At 42.7% G+C, this 25,821-nt stretch overlaps 1 protein-coding gene across 1 annotated transcript in view; it reads left to right on the top strand.

Annotated features, from left to right (window-relative positions):
- The first annotated feature begins 4,004 nt into the window (after positions 1–4,004).
- The window catches only part of grk6 (G protein-coupled receptor kinase 6), a 35,076-nt gene continuing 13,259 nt past the window's right edge, over positions 4,005–25,821 (top strand). The window contains exons 1-6 of the mRNA XM_069145289.1: positions 4,005–4,235; positions 10,743–10,838; positions 17,466–17,578; positions 20,252–20,329; positions 21,341–21,441; positions 24,289–24,381. Coding sequence (XP_069001390.1) covers positions 4,184–4,235; positions 10,743–10,838; positions 17,466–17,578; positions 20,252–20,329; positions 21,341–21,441; positions 24,289–24,381 — 533 coding nt within the window. The 5' untranslated portion in view covers positions 4,005–4,183. The remainder of the gene's footprint in view (positions 4,236–10,742; positions 10,839–17,465; positions 17,579–20,251; positions 20,330–21,340; positions 21,442–24,288; positions 24,382–25,821) is intronic.

The raw sequence follows: 25,821 nt of genomic DNA, 5'->3' as shown, positions 1-25,821 counted from the left end.
GGCTCGAGCACCGATGGTGCGAAAACCCTGTTGTTATCCAAGTGATTATTATGATTCTCCGTAAACAACTGCATTTTTGGCGGCTTTATCATATTCAAAAACTCCTGAAAGTTGGTACACACATCTCTCCCGGCGAAAAATTTCGTATTTCAGTGGAGTCGTGAGTGGGCGTGAAGAAATGGCTCGCTAGCGCCCCTTAAATAGATTCCCCAGCGGCTCCATTTAGCTACATGCACGAAATTCGGTGGACATGTGTATCACACCGAGACGTACAAAAAAAGTTCCAACGCAGCATTACGTCAACTCAACAGGAAGTCCGCCACTTTGAATTTAGTTGCCATTTTTTTGGCGATTCACACGTTGTACTTTAACAAACTCCTCCTTCGGATTTTGTCGGACAGATTTGAAATTTAGTCTGTGCACTCTTAACATGTTTGGGATTAAAAGTTATCATAAGAATTAGTTTTCGTCGATCGGTGTGCCTGTAGCGTGGCGGCCAAAAAGCGACCCGGCGCCGGGGGCCCCGACCTGCTGGATCCCCGACGTGCAGCGTGCGAGGGCCTCCGCATATCACTGCTTGCAGTTTTCATTTTTCATTTTTTTTTTTTTTTATGTCTCACCTTCCAGTGAGACCGAGGGATGAAACAGTTCAAACCGGATGTTTTCATGAAGTCAGTCATCTTGAAAATATACTCTTTTAAGGCTGGACTCTGGCCGAGCAACGACAAGCTCGAGGTCCAATAAAGTAAAAAAATGTAACTTCAGCCGATCAGCTCATGTTTAAGGTCTCCTGTTGTTCGGGTTTCACGAGTGCATTCGTTCCTTTTACCGCTGCAGTGACAAGAAGGAACGTTTTCACAGGAGCAAACATTCAAGTGCAAGCACATGCCAACAGTGCTGCAGTGACAAAGATAAATCATCAGTGTTTTCATGAAAACAGCAAACATGTCTTTTGGATTAGGAATGGTTGGATCAGCTAATTTTTCTGGGTTTTATTCCTTGGACGAAGAATTTAATCATAAAAATACTGAGGAGAGGTGGCTGGGTCGGCTGTAATTAGTTTGGCAGATGAGAATACTCCCAGGTTGTCCAATGAATCGCAGCCTCCTCTAACCACTCGTTAATCAGTGGAGATGAGTTCTGATTACTCTGAGGGTGACTCTCAAACCGAGGCTGCAGGTTTCTTTTCTTTTTTTATCTAAACTTTATGTCCTCTTGATTGAATTTATAAAGAAACTGAAATAAAAAAATATATATATAATTATGTTTTTTTTTATGTTTTTTTGCTTTTATTTTCTCAAAATATCGGAAATGTAACATAATTTTTTACAGAGGAGTTTCAAATATTTTGAGACCACTGAGAATGTCCAGAAAAGGAAGCTCTACTCGAACAGGTCGAGGTACCTCACAGAGCTCTCCAACAACCTGGAGACAGAAATGCAAAAAAATAAAGAATTCAGAAACTAGAATGAATATTTGACCGTTGAGCGTCACAAAGCGGAGACCTGGGCAGAGGAGCAGAGCAAACTGTTTCGCAAAGAGAGAGCCAAGTGTTTAGACGAGCAGAAATTGAGGATCAAACTTGGCAAAGAACTAGAAGAAACCCAGAAGCAGCTGGCTGATGAAAAGAGACAGGTGAAGCCGCTGGTGAAGAAACAAAATGAAACGAGGAAAGAGGTTGAAAACATGAGAGTTTTACACCGTGGCAACCAGAGATATGAATCTGAAAGAACAAAGAGTCACACCCTTCATTTGGTGCAACAATCACGAAAGTGAATCAGGCTGAGGCAGTCACATCCTCCTTCATTTCCCTTCACTGGGGAAATAACAAATTGTCTACAGTATTTACATATTGTAATAATACAAGCTACTATAACTTTCATGTGTTAATTCCTATATACATATATATATATGGAGTTTGGATCATCCTGATGATGATCAGGGACACATGGTTAAAAAAAAAAATTAATCTTGATCAGAATTATCTGGATCTGGAAATCCTATGTTTTGCTATTCAGGATCATATAATCATACTTTTAAGCCTGTTATTCAAAGCAACATCCAAGCTATGAGGTATGTTTTTCGGAGAGCATTTCCAGGTGTTTCTAAAGAAAATGCCATTTGGAGAGATTTGGAGACATAGTATGGTGAAAAATATCATTTAGGCCATATAAAAAAGAATGGCTCAAACTATTTACAATAAAACATATGCACACTATAAAGTTTGTAAAAGGTCCATCTGGCATTGTTTTCATGATAAAACTCTTACGAATTAGTTATCCAAACGCATTTCTGTACGCACGGGAAGAGAGTGGCGGATTACTATCTTGACGCAGCGAAGGAGTCAGGAAGCCGGAAGAATTGCCGCAAATCCACGTGGCTATACGTTGGGTATACAAAGCGTCAATCATCGCCAATGTAGCTTGTGATTGGCTGCAGTTTTAAACAACAGTGTGGTCAGTGTGGGACTAAGAGGCTTTATGAGCGTTATGAGGCTTTAGTGAGTTATGGCAATATTTGACTTTACTGTACCTGCTGTGGTTAATGGATATTAAAATGGTTTATCCAGTAATGAGAGTCTTACCTTTCCATAGACATCTTGCATGAGTTTATATGTTAACTTTTAAGTTTGTTGACGGAAGGTGCGTTAAAACTCTGACGGCCCGCGGACGGTCCGTCTGAACGTAAGGAGGTGCTATTTGGTGCTGAGCAGGAAATTGAGTTTTAGAGGTTTTGCACCGAAAACAACAGCGCGCTGCTTCGGTGGAAAAGTGAGAGTAAATCAAAACAGTAAAGTTGTAGCCTCAATAATTGGCAGCTGAGAAATTTGATTGAGGTTGAGAATTACCTCCACGGGGATGTTTGGCCCGGAAATCACTGATGCCAGTCAATGACGCTATCCACTCTGCGAGAGCTGCTATCATCAGTCTGCATAAGAAAACAGTGAACGTCCTTCTTAATGCACCTTTAATGCACTGTGGTGCTGATTTCATCAAAATGCGCAACACACTTTCTGCACAATGAGAGAGAAGCCACAGAGCAGCAGATGCGAAGTCAATAATTTATTGATTTTCTGATCGTTAGTGCATCAATTCTGACAGACACATCCACCGACACCAAACAACAGCCTTTTTCTTTTTTCTATTGGTTCATTATGTGATGAATTTTTGTTAAGTCATTGGGAAATAATGAAGCTGTTGAAATTTTTTGTTGGCAAGATTGATTGATCAGGAATAGGGATGCAGTCAATCAATAAATACAGAGGGTACAACTAACAAGCAGTTTGCTAAAAGTAATAGAACGAATAATTAGCTGAAATTGATATTTATGAAATGGATTAAGTGACCATAGCTAAAAGTAGAATAAGCCAAGCTTAAAATATTGCTTTAAATAGTTAAAGTAGCCTAATTAACAGCTTTAAAGGGTTAGAGTAATTAACAGTTACATTATTCCTAAATGTTTAGCTGTAAGTGATAAACAAGTAGCTTAAATAATGGATTAAATGGTCGCCTAAAAGTAATAAACGGTTAGTAATGGTTAAAATGTTAAAGGTATTTAAATAGGGGTACAATAAAATGTTTTTCCTTGACTCCCAGGAGGATAAACTCAGTTAAAGCTCGACAATAACTAAGGACCTTAAATGAAAGCAATTTTGTTCAACTACTATTGGTACAAAAATTTTAAATGAACTGTTATAAATTAAATTGGATAATTGCAGTGTTTTGAGGTTGTTGTTGTTGTTGTTGTTGTTGTTTTTATGACAGATAAAAGCAAAACACCTCGTTGAGCGAGCTCAAAAACGAGGCGGGAAATGGGAGCAGAGTGAGAGGTCTGTCCGGTATAAATCACACATGTTCTGTATGATATTTAATGATATTTTTGCAACAGAGTGAGAAGTCTGCGTTTATTTCTCCTCTGTGACAGCGGCTTCAGGGCGGAGAGATGAAGGGAGGAGGAAGAAGAGGAGGAGGAGGAGGAGGAGGAGGAGGAGTGCACATTGTCACCGGACGGGACTGTGCCAAAGCAGAAACGGAGGGTTGATTTGTTTTGTTTTCCCTCCTCGGCTGGGCGGTGGAAGGAGGTGGCGGACGGTTGTTTCGGGAAGGATAACAGTGACCGAAGCCGCCGGCGGGGACCAGGAGCTCGGTGTTCCGCTGCTGCTGGAAGCCCACACAGCATCGACATGGAGCTGGAGAACATCGTGGCCAACACCGTGCTGCTCAAAGCACGGGAAGGTAAGGATGGAGACGGCGGTTTTTGACGGCGACTCTTTCCCCGGTGCTCTCACCCTACGCGTCCACCGGTACAACGGCGGGAGGGATACCCCCGGACGCGGCTGACACGACCCCCGTTACCCGCTCTTCCGCTCCGCCGGGGATTAAATCGTTTTGGGTTTTTTTTGATGATGCGAGCTGGACATGACCGTTAACACGCGCCGTTGTCTCTCGAGCGGGCAGTGACGTACGGAACTTCATTCCCAAAGACCGCGATTTAAAGTTTTCGTCCGTACCCGTTGGCTCGCGCTGATCCCGTAACGGGGCGGATGAACCCGCCGAGCTCCGTTACCGACAGGGACCAATTCGGCAAGGAAGTTATTCATGTCCGCCGCTTAATTGTGTTCAAACGTCCCGTCTTCCGTGTTTTAGGGCTCTCGCTGTTAAAGTAAACTGTACATTAACCAAACTTGCACGGCGAGTCGAGCCGGCCGGGTTATGACGATTTACTGCTGATGGAAACGTTATATCGTTTATTGACGCCTGCCGAATTAAAGAGCAGGACCTAATGATTTGTAAAACGTTGTTAGTGTGATTGTGAAGACAAGCGCGGACAGTTGCGATCGAACGGCTTTCAAAATCGCCTCGTTTCTGAACGGACTTTGGCGCGGCTGCGATAACGTACACGGGAAAATAAGAACGAGGTCCGGAAGGGGTTGCAACTGTAAACTGTGAGAGCAGCAACACATCGGGTTTCCCTTGCTGATGTTGCAGCATCGTCTTGTAGTTTGCGAAACAGGATGTTGAGGCAGACCATCTGTGCAGTGCTACTGTTTGTACTTTGTGCAACACTATTGATTTTAGTCTTCCTGGTATATAAAAAAAAAAAACACGCCATTATTACCAGCTCGGCAGTGTAGATTCTGAAAGTTATATTTATTTGTGCCGTAGTTCATGCATTGTGACATTCCTGAATACTTGCAGTATAAATTTGTAAAGAGACATCCCGGGTGAACCATGGAAACGTCATCCGAGGCGTTTGTCTGCTGTTGTTTAAAACGGGAGACAAAAGGTTGTGTGATGAATCACTGCCAACATAATCCTAATGCCATCTGCAATGAGAAGATGAGTGTCATGATCCCTCGCTTGTGAGCTTATCTGCAGGGCATCGGAGACTCGAGCTTCACCCAGCTGAGAAAGGCACCAGATCTTCCCAGCTGCAGAGGGAGGAGGCCTCGACCTCTGACCTCCCCGGATGCCATCACAACACTCGATTTAAAACGAGGAGCCCAGACACGCCGGCGATAAACCTCGTTTGGATTATCGCTGGTTTGCGTGTCAGTGCCGTACAGGCAGCAAGCAATTTGATAAACTCCCTGCTCGTTGGCAGCGTGGCTTCATTCAGTTTGAAGGACTGCGCCGGTGGTTTCGGACGCTTGATCCTATTAAAAGGGGCATTCCCCCCCGATTTTGCGCATGAATGACAGTGTACATGTCACGAGGAGCAACACTCGTCACTGGAAAACGTCATTCAGTTCTGCTTATATAAGTGGCAGAACGCGGCATCTTAGGGACTCGATCCTGTTCTTCTGTGGTCCGTATACATCCACGCGATTAAAGTCTAAAATACGCCTATATGTGAAATAAATAAAGGGGAGTATGGCTGTAATTAATCTCTGACAATTTAGCTTTTTTAGAATATGCATTGCATTACGGATGCTCGTATCAAACCTCAAAACTGTATGATGCTCGGATTTGACAGTTTCTCATTTAAATCTACAATTCTGCCAATTTTACTTTCTGTTATTTCAATTTCTGTTGCCTCAGTTATTATCTTTTGTTTCTCTTCTTTTTTTTTTTTTTCCGATATGTCTCCTTTGAGTAAACACTCAATCACCAGAGTGCTGCTTTAACTACCATTTGCCTACATTTCTCATTACCGCTGACCATTTTCTAAAGCATGCCATTCGATCCCAGAACAATTTTACTAACTTATGGGAAGCAATGAGCCAGTTCATTTTAGTTTGTGACTTGAAAATCACATTATTTCTTTCTTTTTTTTTTTTTTCCCATTTACAGAGAAACACGAGACACAGAGTATCATGATTACTCAATATTAGAATCACAATAGAGTGTACTTGTACTACAACTATTGTGTATTCGGTGATGGTGACAAACTCTTGTCGTCCTCGCTTGGTATTCGTTGGTGTTAAAGTTTTAGGGTGTATTTTTTTTTTTTTTTTTTTTTTCCCCTGGCCTGGCTAAAAACGTCGACTTTCAGCTCTTCAGGTGTACTGTCTGTGTCACCTCCTGTGAACCGAGACAAGATCACACCCGGCAGAGGTTTCAGGGTCGCTGAATTCATGACCCAAATAAGGGCAACGCAGTTTGGTTGACATCATTTTTTTTTTTTTTTTTTTTTTTCAGTAGTTTTAATAATGGATTTCCAATAAGAGTTGAGTCCAGATAGCCTGCTGTTTTAAACTTGAATTTTTTTTTTTTCTATTAACAAAGTAGTTTTCAGTGTTTCTCACAGGCTGACCGTCCTGAATTCATCAAAACTGTTGTCCTGGGTTTAGAGGAGCTCAGAACAACATGTACTGTGAACTAGCTGGTAGATAATCTATAAGGATTTGTATGTTTTTATGACTCTGCAGCAGCGACAGACGTCGACGGAGACATTACGTGTTCGGGTCGTCTTTCCGTCCCGTTCTCCTGGACGTGATGTCTCGGGAACGCCTCGATGACACCTCGTCAGATTTGGCACAAACGTTCCCTCGGAGTCAAGCGTGAAACTGATACGATCTTGGGGGGGGGTCAAAGGTCACCGTGACCTCGCAAAACCAATTTTTGGCCGTAACGCAGGATTTCGCGCACTAATTGTGACGAAATTTCGGTCTATGAAATGTCTAATGGGACAAAAAAGGATTACCAGGATGACACTTTTTACGCAAAAGGTCAAAGGTGAACTTCACTGCGACATCATAACGTCGTGCTAAATCAATTTTCTGGCCAACGCTATAACTCGGCAACAGAAGCGGCGATCGTGGCCACAGTCCACATTTAGTTGCATACCGAATAGGTGACACTAATTTTTTGTTTACAAAATAAACAAAAAGCTTGAAGGAATTTTGTTTGTTGGATGCCTGGCTTAGAATATGTCAAATAAAACATGTTTTAGGACGCATTTTCTTTTTTCTAAGCAAGCAAACTGTCACGTTAATGTCAGCCAGAGAGGAAATGGTGTTTGGTTTAAATCCAGCCCGGCGGCTGCTACAAGTCGATACTTCAGGTTGGGCACATTTGAGGGAATGTGGCTGACGTGATAACGGGCAGAAATAAGTACAACTCAGTTAAGTTGCAACCTAAAAATATCTGCTGGTCATTCTTTTAGCGTGTAATCATCTTTTGACGTAGTTCTTTTTTTAAAGTTTTTTTTTCTAAAGCTGCTTTGAAGGATTCACCTGAAGTTTTAGCTTCAACTTTGTCCCTTCGACAAAGACGTTTGCGGAGTTTATAAAGGCGGACTGTTCTGAATTCATGAAAACAGTTTTTGTGGTATTAAAAAAAAAAAAAAAAAAAAACATTTCCCGCAAATGGCAAATAGCATAAAATAAGTGATGATATTTCATATCCAAAAAAGTAAACTTCACTGTGATGTCATAATGTTCTGGTCTATTATTCAACACCGTGACTCAGGAACAGTTAAGACTTTTATTGTGAAGTAGAAACAGGGAGTTTCTTGAGTCATCCTACTCGATGTGAATCGACGATCTACGTCTGTCGAGCAGAAAATGACAAACCAAAAGTCAACTGGAAAACTCTCCTTTAGCAACAAAAGCAGCGCATTTCTAAACATCCCGTCATTTTAAACCCGATAACAAGCTACCCTGTGTTTTATGCTACATCAACGTCATACAGCGTAGATGGTGGGTGGGGGGAAATGGAAATGTAATATTTAATTTGCATTTAATGACTTTGGCTGACATTGAGGCATCGAATATTTGGTTTGCTCTCTTTTTATTTGCTTCTGTGTAATTCAAACCCACAACATTGAAGCTCTCATAAAATGTCAGCATTCTCACGCCGACATCGACAGAATTTACATAACTGGAAGTGTATACGACGGCACGATGTTTAATTTACCTCCTGAGAGCTGTATGTGTTGAAGTCTGACACAGCGACTGTTGTTTTACCTCTCTGGGCTAAACAGGGGAATATTTGAGCTGCAAGTAGAAATGTGTGACAGTTTGAGTCCGAGTTTGTTTTGTTTGTTTGCTCGCGAGAAAAACTCCACGTCGCACCTTTACAGCAACTGAAAAACATCCCTCGGGTTCATATTCCCGCGTCGCTCTGTGCAGTTCAGCCGTTCGAGATTCGTCGGCGTCACGTCACGACCTTCCTCGCGTTCAAAACAAGGGCGTCCACCTTTGACCCACATTGTCCCTCCGTCCGTGTGGGATCGATACTGTATCCAGGACTGAAAGCTAATTGGATGCTTTCAGTCTAATTATGTGTGTTTTTTTGTCCCTTTTTTTTGTGTCCAACCTGCGCTTCCTGTCTCGCAGCCGGATTTGAATGCTGTTTTATCTCGATTGAAAGGACATCAGGCATCGATCGACCGGCTCCTCTTTAGTTCTGATGTTATCGCGTATTCCCCCCCCCCTCCGCCCCCCCCCTCCGCCCCCGGACGCGAGCATCAGAACATCTTGTTTGCGGAGCGTGCACGACAATAATTGATCTTTGCTCCGAGGATGCAGCCGCCTTGTTGTTATTTGAATAGCAAATCCTGCAGCGCGCCGGCGACTCTCTCTCCCCGCCGTCGAGGGCCGGCCGGCCGGACGGATGGACGGACGTCCCGAGGCGCGCCGCTGTGTTCACAACAGCAGCGCGTTGTCAGTAAACACTTGAAAGGCTTCTAACGCCGCGTCTCGCTTCGTTTTTGTTCAGAGTTTTACCAAAAGCAATCAGTCGTGACCTTTCATAGCGACTGCTGTTTCCGGGGGATGTGACACGATGCGAGATGTTTACAGACGTTCTTGTTTTTTTTTTTTTCACTGCTTCAGTTTAATTTACTCGTCTTTTGACTGTTGTTCGGCAGCGAGTTGTTTTCGAGACTGTTTTGTTTTGCCCTGGTCTTTGCCTCCCAGGCGCCCCACAGGCTCCCTTTATCCTAGTTACAGACCCATCTTATTTATCTCAGGTTTTCATCAGTGATTTAAACAAGTTAGTTAACAGAATTACTCAGAACAGAAAGTGTCATGAACTTCGGCTTCGTCGTCACCGGCCCGGCTCGTTTTTTCTTAGAACCTCACAAGGAGGGAAAATCAACTTGCAAGGGCTTGAAACTCACGAGGTTTGACAGTAACTCGGAGAGCGTCGTGTCGGCTCTTGTTTCCGCTGAATGAACTCGCGCTCGAAGCTGCGTCGAGTCTCGGGCTGCTGGAGCTTCAGGAACAGGAACTTCCTCCTGGTTTCTCTCTTCTTTGCTTTGCTTTTTTCTTCTTTTTTTTTTTCCGCCTCTTTGTGCTCACAAACTTTACACGGCTGCTTTTTGCACTCGTGAGGACATTCAGGGCCCCGGAGGATTACCGTGATTTTAAGCTCGACATAATTCCAATTCCAAAACATGTCAGGACCCCCGAAATTAAACGATAAATCTTGCGACCGAAGAGATCGCTGACTCGTGAGTTCAGACCTGTTGCACAACTCGTGTACAGACAGTGTAAGAAAAAAAAAAAAAAAAAGAAAAGATCACTATAAAGCCTTAAATTTACTCCACTGGACATGTTTTTTTTTTTTTTAAATTTTAATTTCCAAGCATGGAAATGAGTGCAATCTTTAAGCCGGTCCTTTCTTTAAAACTGAATTCACTGGTTTCTTTGAGCAGATTTGAGTTATTTTGTAACATCATCTGTATGTCATTGCGTGTTTAAAACTCTCTTTGTGCTTTCCTTTGCTGTTGCTGCTGGTTTTTTTTAGGGTTTTATATTTGGTGTCCTCCTCGGAAAGCATTCGTCTGCTAAACTATGAAATCTTCAAATCACTGCGCACTTGTAGATTTGATCTAGTGGTTAATTTATGACTTTTTTTTTTTTTAAATAGTTTTTTCTTCTTCCGTTATCTATCGAGTGATGACAGCATGCGCCGTCTTCCCGTAATTGATCTGAAAGTCCGTTTTCACGCTGCAAACCAACCGACCCGTGGTTCAGTTTGATCCGAACCGAGACCGCCTCTTTTAGCGGGACGAGTGTTGGTCCTGAGGTCCGAGGCCCCTTTCACATCCGCCGTTTTGGTTCAGACCAAACTCAAAAGTCCAAAGGTCCGAACCAGCTTCAGTACTTGCCAACCACATCCGAACAGGACTCGCCGAGCCTTCTGTGTTTGTGTTGTTGGCCGACCGGCTTCGTCGCGTCTCAAACGTTCAGATTCAAGCTCATCCTGCTGATTGTATATGTTCAGTGTGTCTTCCTGCCCAGTTTAAAAAAACAAAATCTCTTCTTTCTTTTTTCTTTTTTCTCCCCACAGGAGGCGGCGGGAACAGAAAAGGAAAAAGCAAGAAGTGGAAGCAGATGCTGCAGTTTCCTCACATTAGTCTGTGTGAGGAGCTCCGACAAACCACAGGTAAGATGGCGCCGCCTCCCCCTCCGTCCCACGGGTCAGCCCTTTTATCTCGCTGGACGTCTTCGTGGTCTTTTTACGCGCTGAGTGACTCCGAGGCCTTTGAAACAGATTGTATCCATGTATCCGTGGTTACGCCTACACCAGATCTGGAGGATGTGAATTTATTTAAATATAATATATAAATAAATCATTTAGATATAATATAGTATATAAATGTAGTCTTTAAATCCTGCTATCTTTTTTTTTGTGGCTGTGAGTTTGGAATACTCGTTTATTAGTTCATTTAAAAAAAAAAAAAAAAAAGAAAAGAAATTGTAACCTATTGATGTTTGTATTTTCGGTCGGGAGTCTATAATACCTTTTATCTTTAACTTTTCTAGTTTTACTTCTTATTTGCCAATATTTCCGTCTGTCAGACATTAGTTGGTCATGAATCCTTTACGTTTTAACACATTTACATTTTCTAGGACTCCCTCCAAGCGTTTGACACACACACACACACACACACACACACACACACACACACACACACACACACACACACACACACAAAGGAGGTCTTCTTGCGCCCTGCCTGTTAATAATCTGTTAATAGATACAACATACTGTATTGAAATATATTAACATAATGTTCATATATTTAAATCATCAAATGAATATCATAAACATCCCTCATTCCCTGCAGTGGTGCAATTTATATTTTTGACAAGTTTGACATTTTATTTCGGTATCAGACAGCGTGACTACAGCGTCGTTTCGTTTGTGTACTGATGAAGCAGCTGAGCTCTACAGTATTAAAGGAAAACACATGTGTGAGTTTTATTTTAAAGTCTCCTCTTTAAGGAGCAGCAGATGACTCTTCTTCGTCTGCGGGGGGGAAAACCCCCCCGGCATGAATTACAGCGTAGGACTGCTCTATGTATAGCTCTGTGTTGTAGCTCATCGTTCAATCCCCTCACTGTTTCGCGCAGCGCAGCTGAAAACTCGTAACTGTAACTTAAAAGTAAATGTCATGATTTTGCAGTGCGGGAGCTGGTACGGTGGCCCGGTCTGGTCAGATCTACAGTTATAGCCACACTGTAATATGTTAAATATTACGTTTCACTCGGGGAATATGACCCATGTGGATTTTTCGTTTCATAACACTGACGGCCCTAATAATTGTACAAAAATAGATACCCATTCATCCACAGGCTTTTTATCAGCAGAAGATCTCAGTTTATAAACAAAAGATAAAGAGGAAGTGGATGGTCTGCTCTTATTACTGACGATATAATAAATGCCTTGTGATGGACAAACTGTTGTTTGTCAAGAAATAGTTCTTACATAGCTCTCCAAACCCACAAATTGTTGTTTTTATATGTCTGTTTGTGTGCTGATTAAACTAACAAGATCAGGCGTTTGTGTTGTTTTTTTGTTTTTTTTGTTTTTTTTTTAACTTGGGCACACCAAGCTGTCAGCTCCGGCTGCACATTCAGACATAAGAGTGGCATCCATGGTCACATTTAACTCCGCAAGAAAGCAAATATGACTTCTTTCCTACCAAGAAGATCGTCGATTCATACAAGTCTGAACGCATGCAGTGCTGGGGAGACGAGAAAAAGCTAATCTTGCTCAAGTGGTACTGCAGCGGAAACTGTGGCCATCGCAGAAAGAGGAAGCAGACTGGTGTTTTTTGCTGTAGCAGGAAGGTTACTTTCATTTTAGCAGTTTTCGGATCGGAGACCGAGTTTACACCAGATACAAAGCCGGAGAGGAAGAGGAGGGGATAGTGCTGTTTTCAAAATGACATACTTCCCTTAGTACGTTGCCAAATAGTGCTCTTACATGTTAGGACTCTTACCTGAGTTGTGCAGGAATTTCGACAAAGTATTGTGTTGTTTTAAAAAAGATCACTCTGCCGTTCTGCACTGACAGGAAATGACCTCGTTGAGGAACATGCGTGTTTCTCTTCTTGACGGTGCGAACGCACTGATGCGCTCAAACTAGTCAGGTGTTAGTGCACGAGCACAACACCTGGAACATGTATTCTGCACTGTAGAATCACTAAATATATATAAATGTTCTTCATCGTGCTTTATCCCCGATTGCATTTAGTTTAAAGTCATTCAAAATAGCAGGATGCCACGTCGACGGATCTGGTTTGACTCTCGTTTTTTTTTCCCTCGTTGAAGCTCTTTGCTCGACACAATTGCACGAAGACTCCAAAAAAGCAAAAGCGACACTTCAAAAGGCTGCAGTGAACGTTTAACCATTTTTACTCTTATTTTTCAACTTCTCGTTCACTTGCGTGAAAAGGTGCACGTGATGTCCGTGTGATGTGAAGTAAGATGTTTACGGCTCCCGTCCGGCGGTGGGGTGCGTTTGCGTATCGAGGCGCACGCTCTGTGCGTGGCGTGCGTCCATACATGGCGCCTGGGAACGAGCAGAGCAAACACACGGGCCATATTGTTAGGGAGACAGAAGAAGAAGCAGCTGATGACGACCTGTGAGAAAGTTTGAAACTCCATCGAGGCTCCGCGTGGCGACAGAGGGACGGACGGGCCCGGGGGGAAAAAAAAACAAGAAATATTAAATAGCAATATTTGCAACCTGAAAGCAAAACAAAAATTCAACTTTCCTAGAATATTTGATTTCAAAATAAAAGACAAATAAAAGTCATGTGAGCTGACTTTTACATCCCTGAACGTCTCTTTTAAGATTATTTGGCCAGCGCGGAGACAGACGGGAGACCTTCTGCCACAATTATCAGGACTGGGGATGGGAAATTTCTTGTAACCTCGTTAGCGTGTAAACGGAGTTATGTAACCGTCTTATGAAAAAGTCTAAAAAAAGACATAAAATGAGTCTAATGAGGACCTGAGGAAGCATCAGGAAGTGAGCTTTACTCTATTTGATAATTGTTTAAATGCAGTTACACATTAATGTGAAAACGCCAAACACATATTTTGGACTTTCCAGGTACATTATGGATGTTTAATTTTTTTTTTTTTTTTTTTTTTAAGATTTCAAGCCGTGAATCAACAGAAAAAGACGATAAACATGTCGGCTCATCGCGTACTGAAATGATGTGTCGAATCCTTCAGATTCTCTTCCTGCTTTAACGCTTGCCCTGTTGGTCTTATGCAACAGGGAGATATCTGTTCTGGCCGATGCTAAAATATGCTTTATGTAAGGAAAAACAACAGGAAACTTTTGCTTCTTTCCTGAAATGTAAATAAAGCTTAGATTTGAATGAATCCAGTCAAACATGCCGACACTAAGAGAGCAGGAAGTTTAGCGTGTCGCTGCACAAAACCACAGGTGTTTTGAAAAGCTAGTGTACCACAGAGGAGAGGACAAACCGATCAGTGAGAAACAGGGAAAGTACAAGGCGAGGTTGAGAGATAGAAAAAAAAAAAAAAGATTACAGGTGAGCTATACAAAGGGAAGCAATGTTTCATCTTTAAAAATCTTGTACGAATTTGACTGTTGGCAAAAAGAGGAGAGTGGGAGGGCGGCTTCATGTATCAAGTATCTCTACTTCCTTGTATGTCGGAAACAGGTTGTTCTCTGCAGTTTGTTCTCTTCTCTTCCTTTATTATCCCCTGACATGTACCACATTATCTAATATAATGTTTTATACCATGAGTGATATGCAGCATTTCTGTGTTGCACCACAGAGTTATCGACACTGTTGACTGTCTTCCATTGTTAGAAAGCTTATCTGCCGGATGTTAGAAAAAAGAAGGAAAAAAAAAAAGTGATTTAATTGATATTACGTGAGAGGGTGCGCTTTAATGTCATTATTGTACCGAGGCGATTGCGTTGTGTTGGCGTGATCTCCGTTTCCATGGCAACGCATGGGTTATGACTAAGAGCTGGAAAAAACAAAAAACAATCGGCAGACTCTCATGTAACGCATGCGGCGTTTACTGCTACGGTAAGTCGTCCGACCCTTAGCAACCGCCCAGCAACAGAGACGAGACCCAGTCCGTTTTTTTTTTTTGTGCATCTCGAGAGATGGTTTCTCAAACTGAATGCCACCAACAGGTGGGAATGTCGTTATACAAATTAGTATTTTTGACCTGAGGATGACGCCAGACTAAATGCCAGCGTTATTGCGGTTCATACTTGGAGGGACGTTAATATCTTTTGCCAGCTTTCATGCCGGTGCATCCGGTAGTTGTTGTGATCCGTTGGCAACAAAGAGAGAAACTGTTTTCGGCATCATTAAACAGACTCGCAAGTGAAACGCCACCGCACAATATCTGCTTGATAGCTTATAAATAGACGGATACGGTCAGAAGTGCAGAGTCCCCGATCCGGTTTCAAACCCGTGGCGTCGCAATCCACCGTAGGGACTGCGAGGCCCGACAGAGAGCTCTTTGTTGAAGCTGCCTGTGTGCCGATGCGCTGCGCGTTCTGTGCCGTACATCACACCCCCGGTGAGCCATTGAGAAAGTCCACCGAGTCGCAACCAGATAATTCTCCGAACTTGGGGGGGTGTCACGCTTCACGCATGAGCGGCCGAGTAGCCCCATGAACCGCAATTAAGCTAATTTTGAAAGGAAAATAATGGTTTGGAACATAAACTGGATCCGTAGACTGTTAATTAGAAATGTTAATTAGAGCCGACCGCCTCGTGATTTCTCCCGTTGCCTCTCCAGACATCCGACGCTCGTCATCGTTTCCTTTGACTTTCTTTGTCCTCCACCGATTCCTTTGTTTTCGCTGCCGTTGGCTCGGCTCTGCTTCACGCTGACCAGCTCTGCTCACTCTGTGGAGAGAAAGAAGGTCGTTAGAGGGGAAACAAAGAGAGACGCAGCGGCGGGGCGATAAGTAGAGCAGAAGAACTCCGAGCGGGATAAAAACGGAGAAGAACCCGACAGAACGAGGCACCGTGGAGCCGTCAGTCACCGGGTCACATAGAGGAAATGAATCGGCAAACAATTAAAGGGACGCTAAACCCAAAGTTCATTTTCTGTGCCGGGTCCAGGAAATGTCCAACTAAAAGAGGCTGCTGGTTGCATCATGGAAAAAGGCAACCGGTAGCATCTTTCATTTCTTTTTTTTTGCCCGAGGGGACATTTTTTATGACTGAAACGTGCCAACAAACAGAGCGGAATATGTCGGTTTATATTGATAAATCAGTGACCATTCAAACTAGTGACTGTATATAAAAGTGGAAGTAGCATCCTGCTCCAAAAAAATGAGGAACACCAGAGGTTGACTCCATTGAACCCAATTACACTTCTCTCGTGAAATTCTCAGTCAATATAAGTTTTCTGTACGTCATTCGTTAAAGTCGCTCCTTCTTATTCGTTTTCTGGAGGTCCATCTGAAAATAATCCGTCATAAATTATAAAATAAGCTTCAAAAAGCCCTGGTCTGTTTGATTAACAGACCTGCGGTGCAGTCAGGTTTACAGCTATCGGTGGGCGGTACGTAGTATCAGATCAGTCGGATCCACCGCTGGCTCCTCCCCCCGGCTCATCTAAATATGGTCGCTTCCTGCTTCCAAACCGCTCCGAACTAGCAAAGATGGGGACGAATCTGAACTGGAGGCTTCATAACGTTCACACGTCGGCGTGCCAAAAAAACCAAAAAAACGTTTTCTTTCTTTTTGTTCTTCGCCGTCCCTGTAGCGGATCATCTTCTACTCTGTCCTCATGTAGCTCGACTTCCTCTCCTCAGTCTGCTGCACTCTCACAAAGGATGAGGAAGGGGAACTTTTCCCATTGTCCATCGCGCCCGTGTTTTTTTGGGCTTCATATCATTTTCTGATAAGGCCCCATTTTAAAAGGGTTATAAGCTTGTTCTGTCCTGTTGAAGCTGTTGGAAGATCCTGAATGTGATCCTGGGTTAGATTACATTCGTCTGCTCTGGTTGAAAGGTTTTTTTTTTCTCCACTTACGACAGTCACTCTGACTTCTCCGGTCTTCCCCAAATCACATTTGTTTGTGCGTAAATCCTACTGAATCGTTTTGCATCTCAATGAGTCACAGATGCAAATGCACGTTTCCTTGGTGTTTTTTTTATTTCTTTCTTTTTGTTTTCTTTTGCTGGAGAACAGCTGGACAGACAAGCTCAAAAAAACCTCTCATGTCTATTGAACCCCCCCTCCCCCTCCATGCAACCACCCAAGCTGCAACTTCAAGGGCTGTAAAATACAGCCAACGTAGGAAACTGCAGTTTCTTAATCGGCCACTTGAGGCTGTCTTTAATAGCGAGTCAATCGCCATTGACCCCCATTTTAAAATGCCCGACCTCACAGCAGAAATAAACCTGTTTACAGACTCGTACAAAAACAGCTTTGCTCTCTATAGCTAATATTCCCGTTCATGACAATTGTACCGCTGATACATTTTTGTATGACTCACCTGTGTACATTGTATTAAGGCTTAAAGGTGAAGCATAATTGAGGGCGGGGCTACTTTGAGTGCCAACTGGGTGTAGATGCTCGATGCTGCTTTGCACTGGGTAAAAGACGGAGCATGTGGCCTTCGCTGTGGAATGCAGTTGGCATTAAATTGTCCTTAAATATTATTATTTTCACAGAAATGTTTTGATCCACGAGTGGTGGCAGATCCTCATTTCAAGGCAAACTAGCTCTGATTTTTCTCATGTGTGTTTTTCTCTGTGCAGAGAAGGACTACAGCAGCCTGTGCGAGCGGCAGCCCATCGGACGCTTACTGTTCAGACAGTTCTGCGAGACTCGAGCCGAGCTGAGACGCTGCGTCAAGTTCCTGGACGCTGTGGTAAGAAGAGAGCTCGTCCTGTCGCAGAGTTGTGACCTAAAACGCCGTCTTCCATGTCGACTTGTGTGGAACAACAAAAGGAATGAAGTGTGTGTGTGTGTGTGTGTGTGTGTGTGTGTGTGTGTGTGTGTGTGTGTGTGTGTGTGTGTGTGCGTGTGTGTGTGCGTGTTTGTACGTCTGTCTTTCCTTCAAAGGGGCTGTTTGAGGCTTTGTTTTTAGGGTTGAGGTCAGACTGAGGTTTAAATAGATGTCAGTGATGGTCCTCAAAGATATAGAAGTGTGTGTGTGTGTGTGTGTGTGTGTGTGTGTAGGATTGAAGGAAGGAGGCGGGGTTTCTCAAGGACTTTTTTTTCTTCTTCTTCTTCCCTGAAATCCTCCTCGTTTCCTGTAATAGAACATTCTGTGACAGAAATGTGTTTTCTTGTTTTCTTCCAAAATAATAGTTTTTAAGTTTTCTGTGTTTTTGATCTCTACCAATGAGGCTATGTGGTTATTTTATCTTTTTTAAACACATTTTTTTTTTAACTAAAATCAGCTGATACCCACACCGAAACCTTCCTACTGAATTAGACAGCTAAACTGAGCTTTTTATTTTTTTCCAGGTGCGAGTAACCCAAACTAAAGCACACTCACCCTCATTGTACTGAGTGGAAACAAAAAAAGGTCTCCACAAATAAAACCACAACTGTGTGAAAATATATCTACTGCAATTTGGGTGAACTGACCCTTTAAACAGCTACTTTTTTTTTTTTTTAATTAAGGTTTTTTTATAAGGATGCAGCTGGACGTTAAATGGTGAGCGTCTTCTTGTGTTGGGCTTTTGATACAGGAAGTTTAATTATCCTGAAATGCATGAATGAAACTCTTGAAGTTTTGAGGAGGAGGAGGAAGAGGAGGAGGAGGAGGAAGTGGAGTTTAATATCTGGTTAATGAAATACAGGAACTTCTCGGGGAAAACTGCGTCAGTGAGTCGTCCTCTCCGACCTCCTATGCTTCATCCCTGACACACACATCTTGGCCTTTCTACAGTTGTGAGGACCCTCACTGACATAATGCATTCTCTGGCCCCCTTCAACCATCACAAGTAAATTCCTGACTCCAAGTCTTACCAGAACCCTGAAACTGAGCCCCAGCCATCAGACGGATGTTTGAAGTTGTGAATGTCCTCGTAATACAGAAATGTCCTCACTACAATGGTTTCGGACAAAAATTAGGCCGTACACACACATACACACACACACACACACACACACACACACACACACACACACACACACACACACACACACACTCTGCTGACCTCATCTGTCACATTGAACGACTCGCTGCTCGCTTTGCTCACTTGAGGAATGTTTCAGTCACGCTGTTGTTTTATCCCCACTGAAGTGTGTATGCGTGTGTGTGTGTGTGTGTGTGTGTGTGTGTGTGTGTGTGTGTGTGTGTGTGAGAGAGACAGGAGGGAGATAGGAGTCTTTTTTTTTTTCTTTTTTTTTTTGGGTGCACAGTTAATGAAAACTCCGCTCGGACTCGCCGGCTTGGACGAACCTGCTTTTTTTTGCAGCTGTCAGTCGTCCGGCTGACACGACTCGCGCACGAAGCAATTACGCTCTCTTTTACCCGACAACCGCTTCCCGTCTCGTCTCTGAGAGCTCCGACGGAGGACGAGATGGAGCGATGAAAATGAGATTTGAACTGTCTCCGCTGTCACTTAGCGTTAGTTTACAGGCTCTCACAGGAGGAGGAAGCACTTTGGAGTTTTCCAGTCAGGCTCAGTTTACTATAGGTCACTCTGAGCCGGTGAGGAGGAGGAGGAGGAAGAGGAGGAAGAGATGCAATAATTTCATGTGCTGCAGGGTGTGGACGAAGGCCTCCCAAAACTCTTCAATTAAAACCTTAAATTGGGTTTTCTGAAGTCAAGAGCAGACAGGACTGCAGCTGATTCAATAATACTGTTTATTGACCTTCAGTGAAGTCATCATATTATCACAATGATTTAATCAGATTTGGAAAAATAGTCCAAATTGATGACTTCAAGCTGATTAAAAACTGAAAAGCTACTTCTCTGTCAGGGTGGAGTCGATTCGCCGCAGGTGTCCGACTCCAGACTACGATATTCCCACCCAGCACGTTTCAGGGTTTCAATCGCTCTCCTTAGACTCTAGACTTTATTATTTATTCATTTACACTTTATTAATCTCACGGTGGGGAAATTTAGTACCTTGCATCCCTTCTGTTACTGACGCAAATCTCATCGCAAGTCATCGGTCAAACTTGATCAACGCCACTGATCTGCTTCGGTTTGACTGATGACCCAAAACAATATTGGAGAATTTGAAAGATTTATTTTTCAGTGTGCGTGTCGGGAACTTCTAAATGTTTCCTCAAATATTTCTCAGGTTCACTTGAAAACGTGTCGTCTTTCAAACAACACCAAGCTCATCAGTTGTGTAGCTTACAGTGCTTCATATTAAAAGGATAAAATGAGAAATAAAATATCTTCCCTCCACCTCCATCTTATCATAGCAGCACATCACCTGTGGGTGTGAAAGCATGTACGTGTTCGTCATTTTATAAGCTTTGGACTCCTGACTTCTGAAACTGCTCAAACGTGGGTAATCATTGCTGTAGTAAGGCGTCGCCTCATTGCGTGGTGATTTGTGTGTTTGTGTGCAGGCGGAGTACGAGGTGACTCCAGACGAGAAGAGGAAGGAGTGCGGTCAGGAGCTCGTCGACAAATACTTCAACCCAACGGTGGGCGCTGCTTTCATGGACTTTCTGTCCGTTCGTGTCCCTGTCAGAGTGATGTCACCTCTGACATCACAGATTGGGGGCGGGTTCAGAGCGAGCGGCGCGTAACCTATTTTCTTTAAGGTTTATACAGAGAGTTTTGTACGTTTTAGCCACAAATGTATTAATTTATTTATATAAATACATGATTAAATAGCTATATTTACATCTAGCTATTTATTTGCTATCTCATGAGAACAATGTTTTTACTGTATTAGATATATAGCTAAAAGCTAGAGCGATGCAGACTTAAGGAATGACGGTTAGACTTTAACAAACAGACACACTGAAGATAAAAATCTGAAGAAAAAGACAAAGTCGCCGCTAAATTCCATTCAACATGAAAATGCGTCAAAATGTGTTAAGCTTTTCATTTTGGTTAGTTCAAGTAAAAATAAATGCCTTTGAGCACTTTAAAAGAAAAATGTTGCTGTGAATTATGCAGTGAGTGATATGTAACTTGAATTTGACCACGATCACACCAGTTTTTATGTCAGAATGACATTTTCCATGGATGCAGTCACATGCAAAGCACCTCTAAAGCAAGAAAACACAAAAAAGAAATAAATATGTAACGCTCTATCAAATTCAAAATCAAATCAAGCTTCGGATGAGCTCGATTTTATACATACTTATACTTACAGAGTGTCCCTGAACGCACCACCGTGTTTGCACAGGGACACTGCACATTAATTGACATTAATATGACTTAATATATGAATGATGGAAATGATCATCAGTCCTGTTTGTTCCTGCCGAGTCGGTGTCTCTGTGGTTTTCACCTCCACCTGTGCCCAACACAAGTCTGAGCACGCCTCAGTCTGCAGAGTGTTGAGGATAATCACCCGCCGGCACCGCCTCCAACCCGGTCCAGCCGGCTTTCCGCTGCAAGTTCACTGCCAGAGTTGAGTCGCCATGTTTACCTGGACGTCATTCGATCTTTGTCTCTTTTTCTTTTTTTTCTTTCTGGTGAAGTCGGAGGACCACGTGTCTGAGTTGGAGGAGGCCATGAAGGCTCAGTGCGCCGAGAGGCTGAATCAGGAGGCCTGCAAAGAGCTCTTCAAGGAATGTACCAAGTAAGAGTGAAATTTGCACTGGTTTACATTGATCCGTTATTTTGTTTAGCCCGCTTTCAAAAAGGGGAACATTACAGTGTTTTATTCTCTTATTTTAGGTGTGTAAGTAACGTTATGAATCAGTATAGATTATTATTATGTAATCATTTGGTTTATAAAATGTCAGAAAAGAAAATATGTCCCTTTGGGCGTTTCCTTTGCAGGAGTGTCCTCAGGGGACCAAGAACTGCCTGAGGAACTTGGATGAAATTCTAAAAAAGAATTCAAAGAATTCGAAAGGGATTTAATTCATTTGTTTATTATTTTATATTTCTCATTTGCACGATGTGGAAAATGTTTCACAAAATCGAGATGTGTGCCTCACTTAAACAATACGAGCGCTTGCGGTAAGAAATAGTTACGACAGTGTTTCCTTGAAGACTCCCTTAAAGTGCAATACCACTGAGGGCCACTAGAGGGTGGCTCCAAAAAAACACACACTGACCCCAATGGACCCCCATTCACAAATGCACCAACTTCTCTCATGAAATATAAAGTCAATTCATTTTTCATTGCCTATCGTCACTCCCCACCCCCTGCTGGGCTGAGTTTGGTATTTTCCTGCCGGGAGTGACAACTGTCAGACCTGAAGAATCAATATTCACACAATAGCCGTTTGTTTTTCCAAAACAGCACACTGTCGGCGTAATGACATCACATGAGGTGCCGGCTAACCAAAGACGCTACCGCGGAATTTCACGGATTAAATCGTATAAATAGGCCACATTTCCTGCGTTTCCTTTGAAATAAAACAGCCCTCTGTTTTAAATGGAGTCAGTGCTCATCCCAAAATATCCTCACACGCATCATCTCTCTGTGTCTATGAGGTTTCTGTTCTGTTCAAAAAGGGATCACACATTCAAAAAAAAAAAATACGCACCGAAGCGATCACTGCCGGCCCGAAGTGACACGAGAGCCTGAACTCAAACCTGAATGTCGGCTCTGTCTCGGATTCGGGTTTTTGGCTCAGTCTCCAGTTTTTGAAGTCAGGAGGCTCGAGACGCTGCTGTCGTTAAGACTTTTCCTATCTTTTTGTTTCCGAGTCTGAATTCGTCGAAGGTAAATCTGCAACGATCAGCGGCTTTGAAAATTGCCCAATATTTTGATAATCGTTTTTTTTTTTTTTTTTATGTTAAAATGATCTTATTCCAGCTTCTTCAACGTAAATATTTTCTTGTTTCTTTGAAGCGCAGTGGTAAAGAACAATCGGGGGAAACATATCAACGCCACCAGTCAAGAACATGCTTCTTCAATTTGAGAGCATGATTCCTGGTTTTCACAATAAAATATTGTTGCGTTCTCTCAATCCAAAGTCTCCGCGAAAGTCGCCGCTCTTTGGAGGACTTGCTCGGCTCTCTTTCAAAACCGTTCGTCTCAGACTTCCCCTTCTCTGTTGGCAAAATTTCTGCTCTCGGATCTCTCTCACGACAGAGCAGCTCCAGATCTATAACGCGTATAGCGTGAGCTTTTTAACCGTGAACCCATGAATCGTTTAAAAAAAAAAAAAAAAAAATCCGACTTAAAAACAAGGAGAAATTGTGATTCACAAGAAATAAGGAAGAAAAAACAAAACCTCTGTGTTCAAGTGTCTCTGAGACGAGGAAGAGCGTCGTTCCATAAACAACGCTCACACATTGAGTAACATCCTCTTAACGGCTCTGTTCATGCTTGTTTGCGAAGGCTCCGGGCAGCACAGTCGCTTTTTCAAGTTGCATCAAGTACGAGGCATGGGTTTTTATTTACTACATCTGCAACGCCACAACGCAGTTTGTTTATCTTTATTGGGGGGGGGGGATTACAGGCTGGCGAGGTTTCAATCTTTTTCTTTTTGTCTACAAGTCTCATGACTGTTTCAATGCAGTGAGAGTTCAGCAGTCTTATTTCTCATTTGAATTCAAACTAACTGCACGTTACCTCGCACTTTGGACTCTTTTATTTGTCGGTATCTGAGCAAGTGACCTTGATGGAGACGGTTTGATTTGATCCTTTCTGTATTCATTCCCAGCGGTGAGAACAAAAGCCGGTCCTGAAGGCAGCGTATTCCTCCAGTTAAGCTCCTTTCTCTGAAGATGATCAAATCTGAAATTAATCCAAACGCTCGCTTTCATTTCGAACTTGGGCTATTTAGTAAATTACTTTTTCCTCCTCTGTTGCATCGCAGTTGGAAACACATGCGTGAACTTTACATTTGCAGTAATAACGCCCTCATGAGTTCAATTCAATTTCCAATTTAATGCAATTTAAATGATTTATATAATACCTAGTAAAGTCCTTCTAACATTACAGAGAGGGAGTCAACAATTCAAAAATTAGGACAAAACGACAGTTGGAAGGAAATAAATGTCTTGAATTTGTATGTTATGAGAGAAGATGACTCTTTGAATGGACGTCTATTGGAGCCAGAGTTTTGTTGGGAGCAGCCCCCAGTGGATCTCAGTGGTATTGCAATTTAAGGCGTTTCTGCACTGCCACACAACACCCTGTAACACCGCAGCAGTCTTGTTTTTATCTACAAGGGAGTTATCAGATCGTTCTGTGGCTTTCGAAGTTTTCCAAATACGTGAAGTAACTTGGAAAGTACAGATCCATCCCATGAATCATTACTGCCCTCAGGGAAAAAAAACAACAACCTATAAAAAAAAGCGATTCAGTCATTAATGGACACACAAGTACTCTTGAATTCTGTTCTGTCAGTTTACTGATTGTTTCCTCTCCAAATCAACTCTCATGCAATTGAGTGGCGGTGAATGTGGCTCATTTTGGGACTCGAAAATGACCAGTCGATGTTGTTGACTGTTTATCTTCCAGATTGATCCACGACTACCTGAGCGTGGCGCCCTTCGCCGACTACCTCGACAGCATGTACTACAACAGGTTCCTCCAGTGGAAGTGGCTGGAGAGGTAAAGTTTGATGTCAAACTCGGCCTCGCTGTCTCGATCTGTTTCTCTGTTCTCTCTGCTGCCGTTCCTCTGTAATGCACACGTCAGTGTAACGACTCGCTCAGTGATTTGCCTCATCACTTCCCCCCCGCCCCCCGCCCCCCGGTGTCTTCATCGCCTCAAGGGGGGGGGGGGGATGACGCAATCTCTGGACCAAAATCACCGTCACACACATTTCAAGATTCGGGTTTGTGATTGCACAACTGCAGGATTACACTTTTCGGTTGAATTTCAGGCCGCTTCCTGAACATCTAAAGGTTAGATGGGGTGATTCGGCTGCGTCACAGGTTACCTGGAAGGCTTTTTCGTAATCGATTATGAGGAACGTGATGCAGCAGGTCGGGCCGCTGTTTAATCTGGTCTCACAGACACAGTCTGCATTCATAAGCAAAGTTTTACGGTCTGGTGGGCAGTAAGAGTGAGTTACAGGCAAAAAGAAACATTAAAAAAAAAAGAGCTCAAAGTATGTCATCTAAATTAATGGCACCTTGGAAACAAGATATCCCCAAAAGAAGAGTTTTTATCGAGATGATTTAAGGGTCCCATTTTGTATGAATTCAGTTTTTACTTTGTAAAAGGAGGTTGTAAAAGTGTTTTTTTTTTTTTTAATGTTTTCATTCATCTTGCTACAAGAGGGGGTGGGGGGAGGGCATTGATTGTACGGCTCCGATAAAAGTGAAATGAAATGTGATACGACCGTCAGTTTACCCAGTTTAACATACAAAGTAATCAGAGGAAACTGGTGCACTTGTTTCTGCTTTTCATACAGACTCACACACACACACAAATAAACACGCTAAAAAAAAAAAAAAAAAAAAAAAAAAAAAATCCAAAGTTCCTGTTTAAAATTCCCAGGAAATACCAAGATCCTGAGTCCATGTAATAAACCCTGTCCACGGCGCTGTCGGATTGTCTTGTTGGTGTGTTAACTTGCCGGTGGAGAAATGGTCGTTTTCGGTTTTATCAGGTTTGTTTGCAGACAGAAAGTTGATCTCTGATCTCCGACGGTTCCCAGACTCCAACTTTAATAAACCTCAGCGATGCCGTAAACAAACTGCGGATCCTGCGGAGTGTTTTGGTTTCGGGGTTAAGCGACTGTTGTTGTCGGATCAGCCAAAAACAAACCACCTGAGGAAACCAGGAAAAAAAAAAACGTGTTTTAGAGAATACAGAAGATCAGGGTGGTGATGATGATGATAGAGATGGAAGCGATAGAAGGATGAAGAAGAGCCAAAACAAAAAGAACAAAGAAAAACCTTTCAACGAAGTTTTCTTTTCTCCTCTTTAGTTACTGCAGAATAAGGCTGCTTTGTTTCAGCCTCACAGGCTGCTAACCAGATAAAACTTTGCATTCAGACATTTGATCTCTGTGAGTGTATTTGATCCAAATATTGGACGTTG

Source organism: Embiotoca jacksoni, unplaced genomic scaffold (genome assembly GCF_022577435.1).
Source record: "Embiotoca jacksoni isolate LCO1_2020_lvr unplaced genomic scaffold, fEmbJac1.0.p SCAF_120, whole genome shotgun sequence".
Taxonomy (NCBI): Eukaryota; Metazoa; Chordata; class Actinopteri; family Embiotocidae; genus Embiotoca; species Embiotoca jacksoni.
This window is presented reverse-complemented; position numbering and strand designations above follow the sequence as displayed.